The sequence below is a fragment of the Ipomoea nil genome, unplaced genomic scaffold (assembly GCF_001879475.1).
Source record: "Ipomoea nil cultivar Tokyo-kokei standard unplaced genomic scaffold, Asagao_1.1 scaffold1720, whole genome shotgun sequence".
NCBI lineage: Eukaryota > Viridiplantae > Streptophyta > Magnoliopsida > Solanales > Convolvulaceae > Ipomoea > Ipomoea nil.
In genome coordinates, this window is record NW_017618148.1 from 361,899 (window position 1) to 374,982 (window position 13,084).

Below are 13,084 nucleotides of genomic sequence, written 5' to 3' on the forward strand. Positions count from 1 at the left end.
GTCAACGGGGTTTTCTATGTTACCGTTCTAGAAATGCAGAAATTGTGAAACATAAAGTATATATATATGCTCCCCGTGCGGTTGTACCGGTGATTAATGTGCCTAAATTTTATACTGAATGTGCGTGAGTCTTGTGCTTAAGATGCATGAGGGTTGTGTTTAATGTGCATGAGTGTGTAGTGCTTAATATGCGTGAGTTTTGTACTTAAATGCGTGAGTCTTGTGTCTAAGGTGCGTGAGTTGTGTACTTAATGTGCGTGAGTGTGTACTTAATGTGAGTTGTTGTTGAAACTTTAAAGTGCATGAGTTTTGTGCTTAATGTGTGTAAGTTTTGTGCTTAAGGTGCATGAGTATTGTGCTTAAGGTGCATGAGTTTTGTACTTAATGTGCGTGAGTGTTTACTTAATGTGAGTTGTTAAAACTTAAGGTGCGTGTGTTTTTGTACTTAATGTGCGTGCGTTTTGTGCTTAAGGTGCGTAAGGGTTGAGCTTAAGATGCGTGAATTTTGTGCTTAACGTGCGTGAGTTTGTGTGTTTAATGTGCGTCTATTGTACACTTAAAGTGCGCCAGTGTAATACTTAATGTGTGAGTCCACCCACACAACTGCACGGGAAGCACCACCCGCACCTGATCCCTTCCCATACATACATACATACATACATACACACACACACACACACACACACACACACACACACACACACACACATATATATATATATATATATATATATATATATATATATATATATATGAAAAAATGTCAAATTGTCTCCTAAGTCAATCGGACAGTGTAATTAGGCCATCTAAGTAAAAAAAAAAAAAAAAAAAAAAAAAAAAAAAAAAAAAAGTTTATTCAAATTCCTTAAATCGGTAAAATTGTTTAATTAAATTCAAATTGACTTCCTATTCAGTTAATTTTGTTCGACTTCCTGTTTAGTTAATTTTGTTCCTAGATCGCAGAATTACTTAGCACATACGTTAGCTTCTACTGCTTCTCAGTTTACTACAGCTATGTATTGGGACGAAGTTCCACTTGACTCTATTTCAGTTTATTTATAAATACAACCACACTGGTTAACCTTCAAAAAAATTAAAAAAAAAATATTCAAATTGACTTGTTTAGCAAGTTAACTCATTGTAAGTTTGACACGTGTCTTTTTTTAATTTTTTTTTTTTAAAAAAAACTTGTTATTTATTTAAGAAATAATAATAATAATAATAATAATAATAATAATAATAATAATAATAATAATAATAATAATAATAATAAAGAGGAATACAACCACCAACTGTCCGACGAGAAGAGCTAATGGCTATCTCCGTAACAGACAACCATGTCCATTTAAAAAAATTCAAACATTCCAATTTTTTTTAGACGGTCGTGGATATATTTCTCTTTTTTTAATGTTTTTAATTTTTATTTCTTAAATAAATAACATGTCTTCTTAAAAAAATTAAAAAAAAACACATGTCAAACCTACAATGAATTTAACCTGCTAAACAAGTAAATTTGGATTAAATTGAATAATTTAACGATTTAGGGGATTTGAATTGAGCTTTTTTTTTAATTAAGGGATCCAATTGAACTATTCGGTTGACTTAGGAGGTCAATTTAATATATGCTGCTTGCTGAGCAAACCTGCTGGTGTTGTGTTGCAAAAAGGGAAGACACAGTGGAAGATATGTATGTTCTCAATCTTGTCAGCATAAGCCTCTAGGGAGTGAACAGATTTCTGCAGTGCTTTGAAACCAGGATTATTCGTGATATTATTGCCCATAACGCCGACAACAGGAACCAAATTGATATGATCACGAGTTATACTCCTTGTTACGGGCCCATGAAAGATAAAATTTGAACGATTAAGTTATATTCTTCCCAATGTGAATAAGGAAAAACGGAGCCTTAAGAGAGAGTTGGAGTGGGAATATTGACTTTTTGTACTTCAATAAATTGAGAAAGTATGTATGAACAGATACTACATTGTAATAGAATCAATAACATTAAAAAAAAAAAACAAAAACAAAACAAAACAAACAAACAAACAAAAAACTTTCTTCCTTCTTTTGATTTTATTCAAATTCTAACTTACCTCTCATTGCAGCATGCTACTACTCGTTTACAAAAGAGCTAAAATAAGAAATAATAATATTGTGCTAGGAATAAAATGGATCCTAAATATCTTATTTACTGAAAATAAAAAAATGAAGAAATCTCAATCTTGGTAACCGACGATCTTATGCTTCCTTCTATAGTACTATTTACCCATAAATGCATCAGATTCTCTATTCCTGTATAAACTCATGAACCAAACACACCCTCAATTTTCTCAAGGGCCAACAAGGTTTTCTATGTTATGGTTCTAGAAATGCAGAAATAGTGAAACACTACTAACTACTCGTACAGTCGTACTATAGAGCAAAATAACATAAAAACAGAAAGCATAATCTTTAGAGACAAACATCAACAAAGAATTCAAGAGGGATGATTTTGTCATTCAATCTGCATTTGCTTCATGACATGAGTTTCAAGCATATAAATATATAAGGATTCAGGGATTGAGAAATGTGGCTAAAAATGAATCCATGCAACTTAAATAGAGCTAGCAAAAATTCATCATTCCATACAATGCTTCTGTTTTTTTTTTTCCTTTTTTTTTTTTTTTTGCATGACTCAAAATAGTTTGTATGAGTAATTTAGCAGGAATGTAAGTAAAATCTGAGATTGAATTTTGTATCCTGGCAGACCAGCTTCATATTCTCAGTAGCGCAATGATTCACGAGTACTTTGGCTCCGTCATGGAGTTCGGAGAAGCCCTGCATGCAAACACAAACGTCTTTGTCTCATAATTAAATGGTTGCAAGAAACTTCACTTCTTGTAAAACTTGGTACAATGGCTACCTTGTGAAATTAGCATTAAGGAGGGATGGTTTCAAGCTGGCAGTTAGCTTCGCTTTTCTTTCATCCAGTCTACAAAATTGTCAAGAATTACGGGCCATGCTTGGTTTGTATCGTAATCTTGGAGGTCTGGGAAGCTTATCTGCAAATAAAAATACATCCACCAAAAAGACATAAGCAGCCTGTAGAAGAACAAACCCAGTTTACCAGAGGCCACCCTTTACCCTCCCAAAAAGGAAAAGTAACTAAAGTTTATAAAAATAAAAGGATAAAGTGTCAAATAAGTTACTGAACTTATCTCGTGTGCAATTGGGGTACTGAACTTAAAACATATGCAATTAAACCATCAAACAAGAAAAATATGTGCAATTGGGATATTTTTCCAATTTCTTGCAGTAGAATCTGTTAAGAGTCCCACATTTAAAAAATAAGAGAACATATGGCCATGGGTTAAACAAACTAATTGATTAGATTCAGTCTTTTAGTGTGGTTTGTCCCATTGCATTATAGCCAATTGAGTGATCGTGGCCCAATCTTAGATTATAAGATAGTATCAGAGCATGTTTAGACGTTCAATCCCCTTTGTGTTTACCCGGTTGTCTACCCGTGGTATTGGTGAGTCCCACATTGAAAAAATAAGCGAGAACATATGAGTTTATAAGGTCATGGGTTAGATTAGTTAATTGATTGGATTTAGACTTTTAGTGTGGTTTAGCTGATGTGCATTATATAGCCCAGTTAAGTGACCTTATCCCAACCGTAGATTTTAACATAATCCAATGACATTGCTTACATGGTATGTACTAAGAATTGCCTTTTCCTACCCAACGCCTTGTGATCAAGTGCTATCAGCCTTTGACTTTAGGTTAGAAATTAAAATGTATAAGGTTCAACCCCCAAGCCCCTCAAAAAGAGAATTGGCTTTTCCTCAGCCACGCTAGTTGGAGGAAAGATTGAAATCTTTTCAACTCAAATTGCACCGGAAGAAATCAAGAAAATATCATAATTACTAATATTTTGCTTGTTTAATGATTCAATTGCACACGTTTTAAATTTAGTGACCCAATTGAACAAAAGTTATAAGTTGACCTATTTGACACTTTTACAAAATAAAGTGAACGTAACCACTGCCATAAACATCATGTAGGCAGTATATAAATTGCAAATTAAAAGAAAAAGAAAAAAAAAAAAAAAAAAAAAAAAAAAAAAAAGATTCATAATGAAGATAGGTGTCGTCAAAAACTTGAAGCCATCCTCATACACATTATGAGATGATACGGTCATAAGATACAATCAATATGATACGGTCGGGCATGAATTATGAGATGAAGTGGAAATATTATTGTTTGGTCTTGCGAAGATAATAAATTAATAACAAAACAAGTTAATTCCAGTTTTAGTCCCCCCTGACTATTGCGTTTTCCCACTTTTAGTCCTTGAGTTCAAAATCAACCATTTTTGGTCCTCAACTATTGAAAATGTGCCACTTCTACTCTTAAATGCAATAGTCAAGGAACCAAAACTAGATTTAGCTCTAATAAAACACACTAAAAGGAAGTAGCAACAATGAGAAGTACCTCTTGGCAAAATCGAAGAAAGTTTGTCCACTGATCCATATTGAGTACTTTATAATCACTTTGACTCTGGAAAAAAAAAAAAAAAATCATTATTATACTCAGACTCATGATTTGACAATTCAAAATAAATAAAATAAAATAAAATAAAAACAAATCTATAATCATAACCATGACTCCAATCAAATTCTCCAGTTTAGGCAAAACAAAACAGTCCTGGGAGTTCCGATACAAACCAATCTAAATTCAGCATCCAAATAGCTTCAGAAGAAAGATAAAGATATAAGGGATACAACCTTAAGATATTCTACGAATGAGTCAACCTGAGCTCGGAACTGTGACCCCAGAACAAGATCCACCAGTATACAGATGCTATCAATGTCTAAGCATTTTTGTTTATCCTCTGAAAAAGGAAGGCATGCAGTTTATAATCTAGAGAAAGGACTATAAAAATTAAAGTTGAGTAAAAGCTGCACAGAATTTGAAATTCTTCCTGGCGTACCTGTTAGGCAGTAGCGAAATGCAAAAGCATAAAAATCCTCAAAATTCACAGGCATCATGACCTATTATCCAAAAGGGTACACATTCAATCACACAATGTATTAACCATGCCATTAGTACACAGAAAACTCAGCTCACAAGGTACCTCTGCCTCCAATTTTGGGAGGGCTTTCTTCAATTTAGTAATGGTATCAGCCTGAAGAGCTTTCAACCCTAATTGCCACTCATCCTGACAATTTAAAGTTTTTTATATTAAATGAAAAATAAAATAAAACAGTTTAAGGGTATGCAACACTAGTCATATAAGAACGAGCTAAGTGTTTTACCTGAGAGAAATATCCCTGTCTTTTCGCTTTCATTTTCCTGAGAACTGTCAAAGGTCAGTTACATCCAATGGAAATCTAGCGCAAATAAATTACATTCACACACACATAATGTCAACAACTGACTTACCAAGCAAGCATCAACACCCTGACATCAGTATGATCTACGCCTAGATCCGAGCACAATGCCTCAACTCCATCTGGACTGTGCAAAGAGAAACAAGGATTGATTCCAATAAAGGTTCATGAAAACACATCCATGACACTACCTTTGGTGAATAAAAACTAAATTATATATGCCTAGACTAGGTCTAAATTTCCACACCCAAAAAAAAAAAAAAAACCATAGTTTATCAAAAAGTTTATTCTTTGCATGATTAATCAAATAAATTGCTGAAGTAGTTTATCTTTGACACCACCATAAGATAACAATGCTTACTCTTTGTTTAGGTATAAACCCAAATCATATAGAAGTCCTAAATTTCTGTGTAGCCTTATGTGGATTATTGCAATAGTTGCTAATGGTTAGTTCCTCAAGTTAATGGAGATTCTTTATACACTAATGTGGCTATGTAAATACGTAATAGTTGTAATGAAATTTCATAGTATTTCAAAGAAAGTGTGTGTGTGTGTGTGTGTGAGAGAGAGAGAGAGAGAGAGAGAGAGAGAGAGAAGTGCAGAACTTGAAAATATTTTGCTTTAGCAGCAAGAGAACTCATTCAGTAATCATCTAGTCTAGAAAATAAAGCAGCACTTGCTGAATTAGTCAATGGAAGCATAGAAATCTCCAAAACATTAAATTGTTTGACAGTTACCAAAAACATGAAGCATGCTATATAATATTGGAGACCATCATTTTCCATATTAATTCTATTGACTAGTGAGAGATTGTGAGAATATGACTAGATGGAATGCCAGAAGATTAACTTGTAAAGAAACAATCAACTCCATCAATAGCTAATAAATTAGATACAACAGTAAAACGATACACAATGAATTGGGAAAAAAAAAAAATGTACTTACTCAATTGAACCCAACGATTTGTTAGCATATGTATTGAAAAGGTTATCTATGGACTCCGTCACTTTTGATGCAGCTTTCCCTTTGCTTGAGGCTAAACTACATTGGGAGATGAAGTAAGTAAGACAGTAACTACCAAAAGGTAATATGCCTTTAAAGAAGATTTTACAATCTACATCATATTTCAACTACAACAGGTTTTTAGGAGCTAACTTGACTACATATATTTTCATAATCTGGAGATTGGATTATACATCCAAGGAAAAGGAACGATTGGCCGGGTAGTATTTGTATCATCAATATGCATTGAATGTCCGCTTGGGTAACAAAAGAAGCCGTAGATAGAGTTTTTATATCCTGCCAAGATGATCACTATTGACAGTGAAATCAGAAAAGCAAGGAGCTTCCTTGCAATAGTGCTGATGGGGAAATAGAAACATGTGAATTTCATTCCTCAATCTTTTGCCTTAGTAATAAACAACAAAACAATTTTCACATTAAATGTCAACCAAGATCCCCACCAGAATCCAAGGACCTATCACCAAGAAACATCTGTATAGAATATGAATAACAGCTGGGATTTAAATATATGTTTCCAAATAATTACGAAAACTAACAGAATCTAATTCTGAAAGTAATTATCTAAACTTTCCACCTTTCAGAATCAAAAGAACCAAAATTTCCCTTCCTTCGAGAATCTGAGGCCATTATTATGAGTAAAAGAGAAAGGCAAATCGTTTTGCCCCAGAAATTTCATCCAAAATCTTCCCACATAAACCAATCTCATCCAAACCTAATAAAGCTCAATCTTTCTGAACGGGCTATTATAATTCTCCGCGGGCATTCAAGAATGATCATAATTATAACAACAAAATGAAATTAAAACGGACCGACAATTCAAACCAAGACCCTATCTGTGCACGGAGAAGGGGAGATTACCGGAGCGAACAGAATCAACTTTTGGAGATTTGGCAGGGGCAGATTTGGTGGGATTAGCTTTTCTCTTGGAAGCGCGAGGAGGCATTGTGTTTCGAATTCTTGTTAATTGGGTTTCTGGGGAGGGTTTTGAATTATGGCAGAAATAGAACAGTATACGTTGGATCTGTGATTCTGTGCACTATGTGCTCATATAGACCGCGCTTTTGAGATGCGGAAAACTGAAGAAGAGGCTTCATATTATTTTGTTAAAAAAGATCAAAAGAAATTTTCTTTCAAAAAGTTTTACACTAGTACTTGAGATTTCTACATTCAAAATAATGTGTTGGTGTAGGGACATACATAGTCACACTAAAAATCGTGTTGGTGTAATTGGTGGTAATGATAAATTATACATGCATTGTGTTTATTTTTTTCTTTTTTTTTGTATATTTGGATATTATTTATACTTTTATTTTCTCTTTTATATTTTGACTGCAATGGACTTGGAATAAATGAATCCGTGCGATCAAAATTCAATCTGACGCCAAGAACGTAATTAATTTGATTAATGAAAAAACTGTTTTTAGAAGGCCACTGACAGAGTTTATTGAGGAGCTGAGCATATGACTTAATAAAAGCTAGATGGTCTCTATACAATGGATTTACCGGGAACAAAACGAAGTAGTAAGATGTGCTTGCAACTTTGGGAGCTATTTTGAGCAGTGGTTGGAGAGTTCTTGATATGTGCCTCTTACAATCGAAGTACGAGTCCATTATGATGGTGTTCGGGCTATAAGGGCCATAAGTGTGAGGGAAAGCGGTTAGCTGCCCTTTCTTCGGAATCACCTCATCCTGATATGATCTAATATATATAATAACTTATATATTATGCTTGGTTATGCAAATAAAACATATTTTTTACTTTACACTTATTTATTCATGACATGATGTATTAATTGTTTCTATTATAACCTAATATTCTCTCTGCAAGGGTTTTCCCTCGTCCTTCATTGATCGGCCACTGCCTCCGCTCGTTTTGCGGAGGCGGCGCCGGCCTCCTCTCGTTTCTTCCCAAACTCCGACCGAATCTCAATCGCCTATCATTCGGCCTCTCCTCCGCTGGCGGTACCTCTTCCCGCCTCTCTTCCACCGCCACCATCTCCTCCGGCCCCTCACCAACGTTTCTTCCTCCTTCACCACCGTCCCTCACCATCTCCAACCCCAGATCCAAGCTTCTTTACATTTTTTCAGCAGTTCAATCAATACACACACACACACACATATTAGTGAGTGGTTTGGTGTTTAGGATTTATTTTGGCTGATTTATATTTGATTTTCATTTGTTGTTTTGTTAAAGTTATTCCCTCTCGTTTCATTTGTGAGTTATTTCCTCTCATGTCTTTAACGAGTTTTTCTCTCGTTTATTTGGTGAGTTCTTTTTTCATAAGGTGAAACAATTTATCTGATAATGGAGTATGTTTGCTTCATCCTGAGCACCGAAGAAGATCTGAACCTTGATATGCAGTTCAAATTAATAGAGATATTGTCTATGGATAGAAGAGTCGCAATAGAGTCAGACTTGGGTAGCAAGATCTGAAATTACACCGTGAGTCTTGAATGCAAGATATAACTTAGAATTCTACTTAATTTTATATTATGCGACAATCCCATTCATTAATTGGATTAGTTAATCAAATGTAAATAACTGATACTGAAAGCATAAAATAAAGTAAGAACACAATAGAATTGTTACGCAGTTCGGAGCGCTTCTCCTACGTCTGCGGGGCAACCCACGTCTGCCCAATACACTATAGATGTTCACCAAGGAGTTATACAAAGGTAAGTACAAATGACTCTCAGCCTTTACCACTACAACCCTTCCTAATACCTATTTAGGACTGAACCGTGCATGACATAACAATCTTCGATTAAGATATGCTTCAGCAGAACCAGGTACAGGCTATGTAGCTCAGAATTAAAAACCTTAATAAAATATATAATCTAAGCAGATTAATTTGATGACTTTGTAGGAAATGCTTTCACTTAAAATTATTTAAAAATTATGTACCCAAAAAAAAATTATTTAAAAATTATTAAAAATGCCAACTCAGCTGCCACGTAAGCAGGTCACCTGTTAAAATTGATGGTAACCTGCTATCCGGTGAAATTGCATACATTTGGAGTATTTAGTGGCCTAATTGCATGTTTTTAGAGTGTTCAGTGGCCGAATTGCACTTTTTTTTTCGTTCAGTGGCCTAATTGCATTTTCAGGTTACGTTCAGTGGCCAATTTGAACCTTATTCCTAATATATATTGTTCAAAATATATATTCAGAGAGATGGTATCATAGTACCCTCCCACGGTACTGACCGGGGTTAATTCCCCTCATATCTATTCGCATGAGTAGCGCTTAGTTGGACACATGGTAAAATTGATTTCCTAATAGACAGAGATTTGTAAGTTATTATCAAGGAGGTAAATTTGGTTAGATTAACTTCAATTTAATTGTTTTAATAAAATAATATTTCGGTTGTTTGATATCAAGTTTGAAGTTCCTTATTAAAATTGTAAAAAGTATTTTAACCTTAAGTTTCAGTTTTTAAGTATAGCAAAATTTAATTTGATAAAAATTGGGAATGTCACAAACATTCAGCTTATAAAGTTTATTTTTCAAGAAAAGAAGCGCATTTGGTGTAATGGTATCATAGTACCCTCCCACGGTACTGATCGGGGTTTAATTTCCCGAATGCGCATTGTCTCTATCCTATTTGTTCGCATGAGTAGCTTAGTTGGTCACATGGTAAGATTGATTTCCTCAATAGAAAGTGATTTGTAAGTTAGTATCAAGGTAGTAAGTTTTGTTAGATTAACACAAATTTAATTTTTTTTTGATAAAAAAATATTTCGATTGTTTGATATCAAGTTTGAAGTTCCTTAGTAAAATTGTAAAAAAGTACTTTAACCTTAACATCACGTTTGGTTCACGGAATGAATTTTGAGGTAATAAGAATGCTATTCCATAAGGAATGGAATAGACAAGGAATAAAATAGGAATTGTATTCTTATGTTTGATTCACGGAAGGAATAGACTTTAGGAATTATATTACAGTGTTTGGTTGATTTAAGAAATAGAAATGAAATTTGTTTTAAAAGACATAAATACCCTTATACAAATATGTGATGGTGGCGATGGTGGTGGTGGTGGTGGTGGTGGCTATGGTGGTGGTGGCGGTGGTGGTGCTGGGGTGGTAGTGGTAGTGGTGGTGGTGACGGTGACGGTTGTGGCAGTGGTGGTGGGGGCGGCGACGGTTGTGGCGGTGGTACTGCTGGGTGGTGGTGGTGGTGGTGACGGCGACGATGGTGGTAGCGGTGGTGGTGATGGTGGTGGTGGTGGTGGTGGTGGCGGTGGCAGTGGTGGTGGTGGGGGCGGCGACGGTTGTGGCGATGGTGGTGGTGGTGGTGACGGCGACGGCGATGGTGGTGGTGGTGGCGGCGACGGCGGTGATGGTGGTGGTGGCGACGACGACGGTGGTGAAATAGGATAAATTTATATATAGGATAAAAAAATAGGTTAAAGAAAGGGGTAAAAAAGAAAATAGATTCTAAAATATATTCATGATCGTTCAGTAATAGGCTAATACCAGGAGGACCCTAGTAATAGCTATTACCAGAAATATTATTCCGGGTAATAGAAATGGTTACCAAACAAAGGAATAGGCTTATTACTGGGAATGTTATGCCATTCCTGGCCTATTCCGTGAACCAAACAGGCCATAAGTGTAAGTTTTTCAGTATAGCAAAATTTAATTTCATAAAAAATTGTGATTGGCACAACCATTCAGCTTACAAAGTTTATCTTTCAAAAAAAGAAGCGCATTTAGTGTAGTGGTATCATAGTACCCTCCCAAGGTATTGACCGGGGTTTAACTCCCCGAATTCGCATTGTCTTTATCCTATTTATTCGCATGAGTAGTTTAGTTGGTCACAGGGTAAGATTGATTTCCTCAATAGAAAGTGATTTGTAAGTTTGGTTAGATTAACTCAAATTTCATTTTTTTTTGATAAAAAAATATTTCGGTTGTTTGATATCAAGTTTGAAGTTCCTCGGTAAAACTGTAAAAAGTACTTTAACCTTAAGTGTAAGTTTTTCAGTATAGCAAAATTTAATTTGATAAAAATTGTGATTGACACAACCATTCAACTTACAAAGTTTATCTTGCAAAAAAAGAAGCGCATTTAGTGTAGTGGTAACATAGTACCCTCCCACGGTACTGATTGGGGTTCAATTCCCCGAATGCGCATTGTTTTTATCCTATTTGTTCACATGAGTAGCTTAGTTGGTCACAGGGTAAGATTGATTTAGAAAGTGATTTGTAAGTTCTCATCAACGTGGTAAGTAAGTTTGGTTAAATTAACTCAAAATTATGATTGGCATAACTCAAAATTATGATTGGCACAACCATTCAGCTTACAAAGTTTATCTTACAAAAAAAGTTCTCATCAACGTGGTAAGTTTGGTTAAATTAACTCAAAATTATGATTGGCATAACTCAAAATTATGATTGGCACAACCATTCAGCTTACAAAGTTTATCTTACAAAAAAAAGAAGCGCATTTAGTGTAGTGGTAACATAGTACCCTCCCACGGTATTGACCGGGGTTCAATTCCCCGAATGCGCATTGTCTCTATCCTATTCGTTCACATGAGTAGCTTAGTTGGTCACAGGGTAAGATTGATTTCCTCAATAGAAAGTGATTTCTAAGTTTACAAAGAAATAGCGCATTGTCAAAATAGCTTACAAAGTTTATCTTGCAAAAAAAGAAGCGCATTGTCTCTATCCTATTTGTTCACATGAGTAGCTTAAAAATTAATTTTTTTTGATAAAAAAATATTTTGGTTGTTTGATATCAACTTTGAAGTTCCTCAGTAAAACTGTAAAAAGTACTTTAACCTTAAGTGTAAGTTTTTCAGTATAGCAAAATTTAATATGATAAAAATTGTGATTGGCACAACAATTCAGCTTACAAAGTTTATCTTGCAAAAAAAAAAGAAGCGCATTTAGTGTAGTGGTATCATAGTACCCTCCCACGGTACAGACCGGGGTTCAATTCCCCGAATGCGCATTGTCTCTATATTTGTTCGAATGAGTAGCTTAGTTGGTCACAGGATAAAATTGATTTCCTAATAGAAAGAGATTTCTAAGTTATCATCAATGTGGTTAGATTAACTCAAATTTAATTTATTTATTTTTTATAAAAAAATCATGAGAAGGACTAAAAGTGTCCAAAAAGAAATAGTCTAGGATATTAAATGGCAAAAATGATAGTCTGGGACTAAATTTGGAATTGCCACCAAAGACAATGGATCTTTGGTGGAATTAACCCATATGTATATTGTCAAATGAACATGTAGTGGAATTAAAATGATACTTTAGTGCCAAAGATCTTGTGATCTAGTGGCACCAAGTTGCTCTCCCATATGTGAGGTTGTGGGTTCGAGTACTATTGACTCTTTGTGCTTCAGTAGATTGAAAAAGTAGTTATGAACAAATACTGCATTGTAACAGAATCAATAGTACTCAAAAAAATCTATAATAAACCTATTGCGTGAAATTGGATAGCAAAGACGTGAAGCATAATTAAAATAACACTTCAGCGTTATATAATGAAACTAATGTGTTTGAAAAATGAAATTAAAAAAAAAAAAAAAAAAAAAAAAAGCTCTTACAATGGTAGCGAACTACGAAAACAGTAATGACTTTGGTTTTTTAAAATTAAAATCAAACGATATTGTTTTACTTTATAATCCACGCTACTACATGACAATCGTTATGCATTGGACCCGTGTC

At 34.6% G+C, this 13,084-nt stretch overlaps 1 protein-coding gene and 4 non-coding genes across 6 annotated transcripts; 4 read left to right on the forward strand and 1 right to left on the reverse strand.

Moving 5' to 3' along the window:
• Positions 1 to 2,466: 2,466 nt before the first annotated feature.
• On the reverse strand, positions 2,467 to 7,506 carry LOC109191800 (DCN1-like protein 4). Of its 2 annotated transcripts, none has more exons than XM_019342474.1 (10): positions 7,257 to 7,506; positions 6,321 to 6,411; positions 5,428 to 5,502; positions 5,301 to 5,337; positions 5,120 to 5,203; positions 4,976 to 5,036; positions 4,770 to 4,876; positions 4,477 to 4,542; positions 2,903 to 3,041; positions 2,467 to 2,817 (listed from the first exon to the last, which is right to left on the reverse strand). In XM_019342474.1, the coding sequence occupies exons 1-9, from the start codon at positions 7,339 to 7,341 to the stop codon at positions 2,946 to 2,948; spliced, it is 702 nt and encodes a 233-aa protein (XP_019198019.1). In that variant the 5' UTR covers positions 7,342 to 7,506; the 3' UTR covers positions 2,467 to 2,817; positions 2,903 to 2,945. The 2 variants fall into 2 exon arrangements, with proteins under 2 accessions (XP_019198019.1, XP_019198020.1); XM_019342475.1 differs by lacking the exon at positions 7,257 to 7,506 and adding an exon at positions 6,973 to 7,250 and having other exon boundaries at positions 6,321 to 6,416.
• A 3,600-nt stretch (positions 7,507 to 11,106) lies between these two features.
• On the forward strand, positions 11,107 to 11,177 carry TRNAG-CCC. The gene has a single exon. It is a non-coding gene; the product is annotated as a tRNA-Gly (tRNA).
• Positions 11,178 to 11,465: 288 nt separating this feature from the next.
• Positions 11,466 to 11,536, forward strand: TRNAG-CCC. Its single transcript has one exon. It is a non-coding gene; the product is annotated as a tRNA-Gly (tRNA).
• Positions 11,537 to 11,844: 308 nt separating this feature from the next.
• On the forward strand, positions 11,845 to 11,915 carry TRNAG-CCC. The gene has a single exon. It is a non-coding gene; the product is annotated as a tRNA-Gly (tRNA).
• Positions 11,916 to 12,288: 373 nt separating this feature from the next.
• TRNAG-CCC lies at positions 12,289 to 12,359 on the forward strand. Its single transcript has one exon. It is a non-coding gene; the product is annotated as a tRNA-Gly (tRNA).
• Positions 12,360 to 13,084: the final 725 nt, after the last annotated feature.